The sequence below is a fragment of the Tursiops truncatus genome, chromosome 11, assembly GCF_011762595.2.
Source record: "Tursiops truncatus isolate mTurTru1 chromosome 11, mTurTru1.mat.Y, whole genome shotgun sequence".
Lineage (NCBI taxonomy): Eukaryota > Metazoa > Chordata > Mammalia > Artiodactyla > Delphinidae > Tursiops > Tursiops truncatus.
The window spans coordinates 9,167,755-9,180,326 of NC_047044.1; the positions used below are offsets into that span (position 1 = coordinate 9,167,755).

General features: G+C 58.9%; 1 protein-coding gene across 4 annotated transcripts in view; it reads right to left on the reverse strand.

The window, feature by feature from the left end:
• Positions 1–11,464, reverse strand: part of SYNGR1 (synaptogyrin 1) — a 28,952-nt gene extending 17,488 nt beyond the window's left edge. Inside the window, exon 1 of one of the 4 annotated variants that reach the window (XM_033866014.2) lies at positions 11,286–11,464. In XM_033866014.2, the coding sequence (XP_033721905.1) occupies positions 11,286–11,384 (99 nt within the window). In that variant the 5' untranslated portion in view covers positions 11,385–11,464. Of the gene's footprint in view, positions 1–6,216; positions 6,545–11,285 lie in introns of those variants that run through there. The other 3 variants (XM_033866015.2, XM_033866017.2, XM_033866016.2) reach the window with 3 other exon arrangements.
• Between the last annotated feature and the right edge of the window lie 1,108 nt (positions 11,465–12,572).

Below are 12,572 nucleotides of genomic sequence, written 5' to 3' on the forward strand. Positions count from 1 at the left end.
CTTGCTAAGGCCGGATGGCAAGGAGCACGCAGAGCAGCCATCAGAGAACCGGAAATTAAACCACAATGAAATTCTACGCTGGCCACAGTGGCAGAGGCATGGGAGGGAGAAGCTCACCCCAACAAGCAGATCTGCTGCAGGGGCCAGGACAGGGCTGCGGAGGCAGAACCAGCAGCCAGGAAACAGGAGAGGATGGAGGGTGAGGGCCCCGGGAGGTACTCAGGGGGCCACTGGGCACAGGCAGGCACAGGAAAAACCACCTCCCTCCCTTGCACTAGAGAAAAATGTTTAAAAAAAAAGCACCAAGGTAAACTGGGGCAAGACTCTGTTTTTTCCACCATCTTTATAATCCAATCCTGAGCCTTAAAAAAACGGATTCCAGATGGCACTTAGAGCAGAGCTATCTCCAACTCAGAAAAGCAAACCGAAGGAATCTCAGCATCTCAGGCTCCTGGACTCAGAGAGACACAGAAACAGAGACCCCAGAACTGCCAGACCCTGCCCTGGCCTCACATCACTCTCTCTCCCACCCCACGACTCAACCATCCTAGAGGGCCAGCACTAGCAAAGCCACAGGCTGTTTGATAATTTCGCCCTGGCTGTTCCCACCTCCCAGAACACCCTTCCCCACCTTCTTCATCTTTCAAACAGGAACGAACTCCTTCGCACCCTTCAAAACCCTGCTGGGAGGTGGTGACTTGCAGCTGCCTCCTGGGACACCCTCCTTCCCAGTCACTCTCGCCCACCCTAACCCTGCACATACTCCTGCTTGGGATTCATCTAGCGGTCTGTCTCCCCCGGCCCACCCTCACCCCCGACCCTGAGCCAGCCCACAGCCTCTGCAGGGGCCCTGCATCCACTGGGAGGGCTTGCCAAAAATCATCTCATTTAATCCTCATCAAAACCTCTAAGGAAAAAAATAAACCTAAAAACACCCCACAGATTAGGAGATACACACTACTATGTACAAAACAGATAAACAAGGTCCTACTGTAGAGCACAGGGAACCAGATTCAGTATCTTGTAATAACCTAATGGAAAAGAATCTGAAAAAAAAAAAAATATATATATATATATATACACCTATATGTATAACTGAATCACTTTGCTGTACACCAGAAACTAACATTGTAAAAATCAACTACACTTCAACAGATAAACAACAACAAAACGCCCACCCCAACAAAGCAGGCTTACTTCGCGCACTCCAGCAGAGGGCAGCTGAGGCTCCATGAGGCCTGGACTCTGGCCAGCCCACGGCCGGATGACCCGGAGCAGGTAAGCATGGTGCCAGGCCTCCTGCCCAGGCCTGCCCCAGGTCCAGCCCCATTCCAGAACGTGTGCCAAACCTCGACCTTCAGCTGCCTCCCCATGAAGAAATGACTTCCAGATCCCAGACTCTAGGACCAGCACGAGACCCAGGAGAGACAGCTGCTGTGCCGAGCCTGTCATCTCCCCACAGTGCAGGAGGGGCCCGGCCCACTTTTCTCCACATCCGCCCAGAGAGCTGGCAGGCTGTGCCTGGGCCAGTGCCGGGCATCAGGCTAACTTGGGCTCCAGGGACAGCTGGGCCCAGCCAGCATCAGGGGCAGGTGGAGACAGAGGTCCCTGCTGTTCTCAGGGAACTTCCCAGAGGCCTGGCTTTAAACATCCTTGGGCACCTGCTGAGTCTTCCCCCAGACAAGCTGTCAAGAGATGAGGTCAGGAGTCCACGACTCTCCGGTCCTGCCAGCTCCGGATGGTACCTTCTATCTACCTCACCCTGTACAGAGACATCTGTTCCCCAGACCGGTGGCTGGGAGGAGTCCCTGGTCCCTGCCTCACGCTGCAGGCAGCCAGCGGACCCGCTCGCCGGCTCTCCAGTTCGCGGCATCGGCTACTGTCCACTTCCAGGCCACAGTGTTGCTTGCCTGACTCAGGACAGCCTCCTCTCCCGCCTCCTCCAACCCATCTCCAGACGGGCGCCAGGGGGCGCTCACCACTCCCCCAACTCTCACCAGTCCCTCCCGGGGCTGAGGATAAAGTCCAGCCCCGAAGAAGAAGACACCGACGGGCTGCTGGTCTCACCTCTGGTCTCTCCCCGCCCCCTCATCCATCTGCACACTGGTCCCCACTCAGCTGCTCAGACCCCCGAGTGGGCGTGTCCTTGAACCCCATCCAACCTGGCACTTGGGTCTATTTCTTCATTCTTCCCCAAACTCTCAATTTCCTCCATGCAGCCTCCCGCCCCGGCCCCTGTGCCGGTCCAGGCCACCATCACCTCTTGCTAAGCGATGACGGCAGCTTCCCAGCCTCTGTGCGCCACTCCTGCGCCCCTGCACCATCCAGATCTCTCTAAACCTAAGTCAGATCGTGTCACCCCCTGCTGCATCTCACTCACCAACAGCCGCATGGTGAAATCCCCCTCCCCACCCCAACCCCCAGGGTTCCAGCTTCCTCTCAGCCTCCTCTCCTGCCACTCGCCTCTGCTTCCTCCTAAGCTCATTCCTGCCTCAGGACCTTGGCACTGGCTGTTCCCTCTACCTGGGATGCCTACAGTTCCCCAGATCTTCCAGGCTGGCTCCTGCTGGTTCCTTCTCAACATCCAAATCTCAATGCAAGCCACCTCCTCAGAGAAGCTCTCCAGACCTGACTCCCAATATTCTCCAATACCCCCATTTATTTTCTTGATAACCTCATTACATATTTTTTCTTATTTTTTGGTTCAGTTGTTGGGTGTATGTCTCCACTCCAGACAGAGGGAGGGTCAGGAAAGGCTTCAAGGTGAGTGAACAGCAAGCCTGATAGATGGGCAGAGGCACAGGCAGCACGAGAGTTGGGAGAAAGACTCTTCTCTCCTCAGCATCCTTGGCTTGCACACCTCTGACCACAGGGAGCTCACTCCGTAACAAAGGGCTGCCACGTCCTCTCCCTCAGCACGAGCTGAGCCCGCCTTCCTGCCCGCATCCCCATGAAGTCCTCAACCTGCCTCCTGGGCCTCACGGGAAGAGCGGACAAAGAAACGGGCAGCCGAGCGTTTGAGGGATGAGTCAGGCTGCAAGGGCCCCCCTTCATGGGAACAGGCCCTGCCTCCCCCCCGGGGTCACGTGAGGGAAAGGGCCAAAGCCAACGCAGGGGCGCGTGATGGGCACTGGGTGGGGGGGCACTCGGCTTCCTCAAGAGCCTCGTGCAGAGCCGCAGGGTGGGGGCGGGGCAGGCGGGCTCCCTTCTCTCCTCCCAGGCCCGGCCCGGCCACCACCTCTGCAGCCTTGGAAGCAGAGACCTGCTGCGGATTAGGCAGTAATCTTCCCGCAAGCTGTCTCCGTGTGTTCTCCGCAGTGGGGGTGGGGAGTGGGCTTGCTGGGCAGGGGCCCTGTCCCTGCGGCACTGAGACTCGCTGGACCTGGTGATCTGAAGGCTCCCCTGTCTTCTCCCTCCTGTGGCTGCACAAACACCAGGAGAGCAGGGAGCCTCCTTAGAAACGGGGAAACTGAGACCCAGCCCTGAAGACTGCAGACTTGAATGGGGACGGTGGGTGGACGGAGGAGGACAGAGCACGGCAATTCCCAGCCTCATTCACCCACATGTGAGCCATGACAAGATGCCAGGTGCCGTCTCGCACTGGGGATAGACAGTGACCTGACAGACACGGTCCCTGCCCCCCAGAGCTTACAGCCCATGGGGCGTGGAGGGGGTGGGGCAGCAGCCTCTCATCACCGCCCTGCCGCGCCTTCACCCGTGCTGCTCCTGCTTGGAATGTCCCCGCTCTCCGCCTGGCTGGCCCCATCCCTCCCACCTGTCCCGAGCCGGTGAGCCTGAGGGAGCGTCCCTCACTCTAGGGCTTATGCTCACCTCCATACTTTAAGTGGTTCCTCAGCCACATTTCCCACCACTAGACTGTGAGTCTCGCAAAGACCAGGCACATTAGAGAGAAGGTGGCAGTCCCGCGGCTGTCGGAACCCACGGAACCAATGGGAGGACGTACGAACCCCTCACTGCGCCAGATGCGGCCGTGACAGCCATTAATAACAATTGGCCACAGGATTTGGCAACGTGAAGGTCACGGATGATCTTGACGAGATGGAGAGGTGAGGGCGAGAGCCTGAGCAGGGCGCAAGTGAGAGAAAACCAGGGGAGAAACACCAGAGACGAAGACCATAGACGAATCTTCTGCAGGACCAGAGGCACGGGCAAGGGCGTGGGAAGAACTCCCATTTGTAAGCCGATGGGAAAGAGCCAGAGTGGAGGTTGGAGGCAAGGGCGGAGGGAGGGAGGGAAGGAGGGAATCTGAGTCCTCCAGCAGGTGAGAGGGTGCACCTGGTGGACCCTGCGAGGCTGGCCTGGCCACCAGAACAGGAGAGAGCCTGGGGGAGGGGCGGGTGCGAGGAGGCCAAGGGTGGATGCAAGCAGGGCTTTGCCAGGTAAGCGCAGCGACGCAGTGGGGCCAGAGCCGGGAGCAGGTGGGTGAGACCACCAGGGAGCCCAAGCTGGTGAGGGGGGCGGGGAGGATGGGGTGAGGGCCGGTGTACAGAGGGAGGCCCAGGCCAAGGACCGCGCGCGAGGCAGAGCGCTGGAACGACAGGAGGGGTGGGGAGAGGCGGACACCTGAGTTCTCGCCAGGAACAAGGGCCAGGCCCAGGGTACACCCAGTGAGAGTGGCTGAGGCAGGGAGGACAAGACTGTGGGAGGCTGGAGGCCAAGGAAGTGAGAGGCCAGGCTGTGAGAAGGATCACGGAAGCGGGAGCTACAGTCAGCAGGATGGAAGGCGGGGTGGTGCTGAGGGACAGGGCAAGTGACCTGGGGCTGGCTTGCAATGAGGGGAGTGGCTGGCCCAGTGCTGTGATGAGATTCAAAGCTGGGGGAGAATGGTCTGGAAGCAGCCTCAGGAGCCGGGATGACTGTGTCCCATCTCCAGGCCCGGCGGAGGGAGGGCATGAGGCAAAGAACAGCCCCCACTGAGAAGGCTGCTGGGGAAGCCGGGTCTGGGTCGGGGGTGGGGAGGCCAGGTTACAGTGCAACTTAAAAAAGGTGTCAGGGATGCTCAGAGGGGGGCCCAAGATTTGGGGACGACCATGTCCTCTTGACCCCTGGACCCTGAGTCATTTGAGGAGCCGGGATGGTTGGGGTTCCCAGGTGATGGCTTTCTGAACAGTCTGGGCCTGACAGCCTGGGACTCTCCCAGCCACCCCTTCCCCAAGGTCCCCCTCCCCCCACACCATCTTCCCAGGCAGAGGTGGGGTGAGCACATCTCCCTCCAGGAAGGGAGGGCTTCCCCAGAAACACAGGGGCACGGGCCACCCTGCCGGCTCCAGCTGACACTGTTCTGCTCCTGCAGTATGGATCTGGGGCCCAGGCTCCCCCTGCAGGCCCCCACAAAGCATCAGGGGTGCAGGAGGCTGGTCCCTGACATCACTTCTTTAAATACTGACCAGTCCCCAAGTTCCCAACCTACAACCCACTGGGAGCAGGAGTAGCATTTGCTGAGGGTAGAAAGGCCGGGAACCACCAGCCCAACCTGCCTGTCCTCCCCGCATCTGATAGATGGGGAAACGGGCCCAGAGAGCACTGGCAGACGCTCACGTCACACCACCTGTCAGGGGCGGAGTGGGCGCAGAACACGGACTCAGGCCTCGGGCCCCAGGCACTTCCTGACGCTCTGCCCTGCCTCTCCTCCCACCGGACAGCTGGTTCTTCCGGCGTAGGTGCCAACTGTGGCTCCATGCCAGCTCTGCCATCTGCCCTCTCCCTTTCCTCCCTCCTCCCCTTGGTTCTTCCTCCTCTCCGCCCTCCCTCCCCCAGCCTTTGTTCTTTCTCCCCAGGCTCAAGCCTGCCTAACAGCTCTGCACAAGTGGCCGTGTGGGACTCCCCATGTGGCTGGGGACTCCCCAAAGCAGGAAGAAAGGGCCACGTCCTGGAAGTCAGGCATGGGCTGCCATCCCAGTAGCTCCAGTTAACCTCTCTGGGCCTCAGCATCTCACCTAAAGCGGGGGCCATGAAACCCATTGGACAGGGATGTCACGCGCCTAGAGGAATGAACTGGATGGCAGGCCCTTTATACATCCATGTTCACAAACCGAGCCCGCCCTGAACCCAGGCGCTCCAATCCCACGTTCCAGGTGAGGATTTTCCAAGGTCCCTCTCTGGCGGCCCTGGTCTCGATGCCAAACCCAAGACTCCTCAAGTTCCCACACTGCCCCAGGACACGAAGAAATGCCCAAGACGCAGGCAGAAACCTACCATCCACGTCTCCTGTTGACCTCCGTGCCCTGACTCTCTCCCACGCCTGAGAGAGATGGACCAGACAAAGGTCGGTCACAGGCAGGCGAAGAGGACAAGAAGATTCTGAGGCTGTCAGCGATACACACCAAAGGAGCACAGGACATGCCTGCGTGGACCCAGCCCCCTGAGTAAGTGGCAGGGCCTTGCCTGGCGCTGGGAGAGGACAGGCTAGACCACACCACACATTTCCTGCTGGGCCTCCTGTCCCCAGAGCCCGCCCCAAGCCACACCTCCACATGGCTCCGCAGGGAACTTCCGAAAACACACCTCTTCTCTGCTTAAAACCCCTCTCTGAGGCTGTCCATGGCCCTCCGATGCAGCCCAGCTTGTGAAACTGGCGCCCAAGGCCGACCCTGGGTTGCCCACCCTGCCTGCCCCCCACACCTCTTTGACTTGCTCTCACTCACACACCCGGGGTCCCCAGGAGCTCAGCAACGTTTCTAAAACCCACTCAGACCTTGTGCCCCCAAGTATTTATTTATACATGTTGTTCCTCCCACCTGGAATACACCTCCACCCCCACCTTCTTTATTAGGACCAACACAGGGGTCACCTCCCCCTGGAAGCCCTCCACGCCCCCTGGCAGAGGTACCTACTCCCCACTGGATTTCCTTCTCATTGCATCCCAAGCCTTCTGGATGGTGCCTGTCGACTCAATTCTGTTCTCACTGACCTAGAGCATCTCCGGTGGGACACACAGGCTGGCACCGAGCAGGGACTCGGTATTTGTGGAATGAATGAATGAATGCCAGAGCTGGCCAGAGGCTCTGTCTCCACCCTGGACCCATTTCACCCCAGCCCCTGCAGGCTCTAGAATTTCTATGTGGGACAGCTAGAGTGTGGCAATCTGGCTGGGAACGGAGACAAGGGGTCTCATTTCGAAGCTGCTGCGTCTGCAAAGCAAACTCAGCTTTTTTATTTTTATTTTTTGGCTGAGCCTCGCGGCGTCGGGAATTCCCGACCAGGGATTGAATCCGCGCTCCCCGCAGTGCAAGCGCGGACTCTTAACCATTGGACCGCCGGGGAAGTCCCGCAAGCTCGGCTCTTGTACTCAGTGTCTGCTTGGAGTGATTGAGGGGGTCTGATAAAAATGAGGGTGTAAAATCGCTCCCTCAAGCCACTCCTTGGTGCCACTGCGACTCAGACAGGGAAGCCACGGGGAGTACACTGAATGTGGACCCAGTGGACTGGATTGAAACTGCGGCTCTGACAATCCCGGGCCCAGGAGCTCTGTCTCTAGTCAGTAGAGAAGTCACCTCCAGCCTGCCCCTGACTTCTGTCATGCGAGGGATGACACCCACCCTCCTTACAACATCCTGAGTGTTACAGCCAAAGCCCTTAAGAGATCAACCCTGAAAATGGCAAAATTTCCAACATTTTATTGTTTTATTTTTGCCAAAACAGAGCATTAATTTAAAAAAAAAAAAGAAAGAAAGAAAAAGAAAACCTCTCATCTACCAGTGCTAATATTCTTTTCCCATAGGTCATTTCAAAGCTCTAAAAGGATGTAAATTCCAAATAGAAGGTAGTCCTTCAGCTAGCTCCCTGCTGAAACTCCACTTCCCCCCATCTGGCTCCAGGTAAAGAAAGGGGTCACTGACAGGCTGCAGGATCGGGGCAGGATTGGGCCCCTCTGATCCAGCCCAGCCTCCGCTTTCCGATGGGGAGACAGAGGCAGAGGGGGTGGCCACAGCTGGTGCCAGATCTCCTGGCCCCCGGCCAGCACAGCCCACCTCCCCGCCAGCCCAGGTCAGAGGAGGCAGCTCTGAGCTCACCCTGGACACTGTCCCAGCTTAGCCATCACCTCCTCGCCCAGGGCAGGAAGGGTCCAAGTTGGGATCTGCCAGAGGGCTCACCAGCTCCCTCCCCACCTTAACCCTCAGGGTCCATTCCTCAATTCGCGAAGTGAGTAATCACCCCCCCCCCAGGTGTGTGTGTGGGGTTGGGGGAGGTGGTGTAGGGCACACAGGGGCAGAGAGGAGTTGAGAAAGCCTCGGTCAAGAGATAAGGGGTCCTGCAGGCCTGGGGGCTCAGGTTCCAGGGTAGGTCCAGGTTTGGTGACTCCCTGAAGCTTACATGGTTTGGGGACCCACTTTCAAATAAAAAAATAACAGAAAAAAGATCTTTCTCTTGCAAGTTTTACAAAATCGCAAGCCCAAGTGCTCACGTTGTTAGGGCCCTACAGGGCGGCAGAAGGGGTCTTGGGGAGCACGGGAGTCCTGGATAGAGTGACCAACCGTCTTGTCTGTCTGGAACAGGGGGGCTCCCAGGTCATGGGACTATCAGTGCTGAAGCCAGGAAAGTTCTGGCAAACCAGGGCAAGCGGGTGCTGAATGCTCAGGCTCCATTAGCTGGAAGGTGAAGCTTAACGCCAGCCAGACCCTGCCTGCCGGACCCTGTGGTGAGCAAGCAGAGGGAGCTCGAGGGAGGAGGGCAGGTGGCCATGTGCGTCCACCACGTGCCCCCACGTGTTAAAAGGTCTCAGCGCATCACGTGTTTTTGAAAAAGGCTGGTAGGAGACAGCAGCCCTCCCTAAGTGGTGGGATCACATGTGCTTCTTTTTCCAATTTTTTTTTTTTTGGTGAAATACACACAGCATAAAATTTACCATCTTAACCGTCTTCAAGTGCACAGTTCAGTGGTGTTCAGCGCATATACCTGGTTGTGCAACCATCACAAGTGATGTATGTTTTCCAACAATCGGCAGGTATTACTTCTATGATCAGAAAAAAACCTACATATTTTTTTAAAGCACATCAGCCTGTATCAGATACCTCTGCTCACGCAAAGGTAGTGAGCAGAGCTGGGAGACTGTTGGGGGCCTCTGGGGGGATTTGGACATTGGATGGAGGTTGACCCAGATGACCCTTATCCTTTCCAAACCTGAAATCCCAGGACTTCAAACTCTTCCTGATCCAGGGGAAGCACTGTGCTTTGGAGACAGGAAGATCTGGGTTCAAATCCTCCATCTGCTACTTACATGCTCAGTAACCTTGGGCCTCTCTGAGCCTCAGTTCCCTCAAGTGTGATACAGACTTGTGGGGGGAACTAGCCAGGCAACCGTGAGAACAGCCCTGCATAGTGGGTGCTCAGTGACTTTTTCTCCCTTCTGCTTGGAATGTCCTCCCGGCACCTTGATGTGCACACATGTAAACCCTCCTCATCCTTCCAGGCCCAATTTGACATCGCCTCCTCCAGGAAGCTTCTCTGATTGCTCTCCTGGTTTTGCTGGCCTCTGCCTGAGGGTGCCTGGCTCACTCCCCAGCGGGACTGTAGGCTCCCTGAGCACTAAGGGCTGCGTCTGAGTCACGCCGCCTTCCCTCGGAGCCTAGCCAACTCAATAAAGCTTTGCTAAATGAAGCCTTCACCAGCAGAAGTGACCCAAGCAGACAAAACGCCCACACCCCGTCACAAAGCCAGTGACTTCACGCTTCGGGCCGGCGGAGGGGAGCAGTGCACAGAGCCACCCCACCTCATCAGGCAGGTGTCCCCCAGAGCTCTACCTTTGCCAAGGACCTGCCAGGGTCTCTGGGGAGCTGGAGACAACACACGGATGAATGAACTCAGCACCACAAACCCTCCTGGATGTACCCAGGGTGCCAGGCCATGTGCCAGCACCAGGGACCCAAAGACTAAAGAACAGGGCTTCCCTGCCCTCAAAGAGCTCCCCATCTGGTGGGCACTTGAGAAGAAGGGGTTTAAACGTGGCCACCCTTCCTGTGGCACCAGAGGGAGGTTTTAACGTTTTTAGACAAAGGAAAGGTAGATCCCTTTCCCTCTGGGAGGCCAGAGATAAACACCCCAGCTGTCCCACCCATCACACCCTTATATGGCCCTGAAAATCCAGGAAGTGAGGGAGCTTGAGCACCCCACAGCTGGCTTTAGGCTTAGCCCGGTGGGGTGGCTGACAGGGGCCCTGCCCAGTGTCCCCAATCCAGGCCTTTCTGATCTAGGCCCACAGGAAGGGGCCCCAGGCCTGCAGAGGCAAGACGCTCTAGTGAGGGGGTCTGGGCAATGGCCAGCAACCCTAGGGAGCCCCAGACACCCCTCCCCAGACAGCAGCAGGCCTCCTTTCCCTGGGGTGCTGCCAGGTCATGTGAACCCCTCCCCGTGTGCTGACTCTGTCCCATCCTCCTCTCCCCGACCCCAGGTTTGAACAGGGACCCCCACCCAGCTCTCTGCACTGAGGGATTCTGCCCTCGCCAGGCTGGAGGTCCAGAACGGGCTTCTCTGCTCTTCCCTGTGGGCAGGGGACCTCTCTCCCGCCCTGCCGGCCCACGGCCCTCCTCAGGCATCCAGGTGTCTGCACGAATTCAGGAAATATCCAAGCCCAAGGAGGTCTCAAGGAGGCTCCTCGCACCTCGCTACAAATCGGGAAACTGAGGCAAGCTAGAGGAGGTGACGCTGCCCACCTCGGAATTTAACTCCTCACTTTCCGTGAACATTTCTAGGGTGGCTTCCAGCCCAAGGTCACGCTGCAGAAAGACGGTTCCCGGGGAGAGAGCCCAGGTATCCGGCTCCCGGCGCGTCGCTCCACACGAGCCCAGCTAAGCCACAAAAACCCGGTTTCCTGCCCTCTCCTCCTTGAACGTCCATGGCAAGAGCGCGTGCACCCCGCGAAACGATCCACGCCCCGATCCACCCCCGAATAAAGGCCACCTGAAACCAGGGTTCCGTCCCCACGGTCGCCGGTCCGCCCAGGCGGCCGCGCGCAACCCGACCCACGAGGCGCCAGGTCGCGGTCTGGAGGTCACCGCGACGGGGGGGCGTGGGGGAGAGTAAGAAGTGGGGACACCGGGAAGCCAGGGGTCGGGGAGCAGGCGCCCCCGCGAGGGCCAGGACCCCCGCCCGGAGCCCGGGAAGGAGGGAGGGGCGGGCGCCAGGACGCCGGCCGGCCGGCTCCCCACCCGCGGCCGCACCCGGGCAGCAGGCCCGGTGGGGTTGGGGTCCGTCCGGGCGCGCCGCCCTCGCCCGCGCCCCCACCCCGCCCCACCCCCTGCTTGGCCGGGCCACCCAGACGTCCTTACCCAGGACACGACGCGCAGGATGGTGTGCGGCTGCCGGACCAGGGTGTAGGGGTCGAAGGCGCCCCCGGCTTTGCCCGCTCCGTACGCACCTCCTTCCATCGTGACTGCACCCGCGCGGTGCACCCCGCTCGGCGCGCTCCGCCAGCCCGTGCGCGTGCGTGGCGCCCCCGCCCGCTCCCCTGCTCGCGCGACCGGCGAGGCCGAGGGCTCCCGCGAGGGGGCGCCGTAAGCCGAGGGCGGGCCGCGCGCGCCCTCGATCGCGGGGACGCGGGTGCTGCGGAGCCGGCGGAGGGCGCGCTCGTCGCTGGCTTGGTGACCTCTTTGCTGAGTAGTGGGGACGAGGAGTGGGGGGGTGCAGTAAATGCAGGACTTGTCCCCGCCCCCGGGTGGCGGGTCTGCCGGGCCGCCCTACCCGCTCCGAGCCTACGGCCCTGGATGAAACCACCTTCGTGACTTTTTTGCTGGTTTCCTGTCGCTCTGTCTGCCCCCAATATAGTGAGCGGACAGGGGCCGCGTTTGTATTCCTCATGGGGTGCTTGGGACACAGTAGGTGCCGCAGGACTTCTCGAATGAATGAACCACGAATGAATTCGATTCACGAATGAATTACCCTTCTCTCAGAGCCTTCCCAAGCACAGCCCCACCGCCCCGGAGGACCTTTCCACCCTGTTTTTACGCTGACGTCACGTGAGTCCCCGAGTCTGCGCAACCCCACCCCCAGCCTGGAGGGGTCCGAGGTACCTGGCTCAGAGGCAGAGACCTAGGAACGGCAATCAATTCTTTATGAGACACCCTCACCCCCACCCCACCAGCACGCTACCCTTTTCCTTAATCCACTAATTAATTATGTAGTTATTTGTTCATTGTGCTCCTCTGCTAGTCTGCGAATTTTGTCTGACTTGTTCACTGCTGTAGCCAAGGGCCTGGCACACAGTAGGTGCTCAGTAAACAGATCCTGATCCCCATCACCCCATCACTGCTTGGCCTAGAGCTCCAGCTTTCATGGAAACCGAGGCTGGATGGAGGAGTGCTCGCTGCAGTGAGAATGACTGCCTTCCAGGTCTGGCTCTTAGCATGACCTGTAGTCCCCAGGGCCTCATGTCTCCACTGGTTCCAGGAGGCTGTTGGATAAGGATGTCTATCTGCAGGGGCCTTTGCTGTCCTGGTGATGACAGAACATGCCGCATCCTGTGATGACAGGACACCAGATCCGTGCAGAGGAAATGTGGTGGGTGTGAGGCCACCCCTTATAAACATTCCATAGACAAATGTCCATCTTAGGCTCTG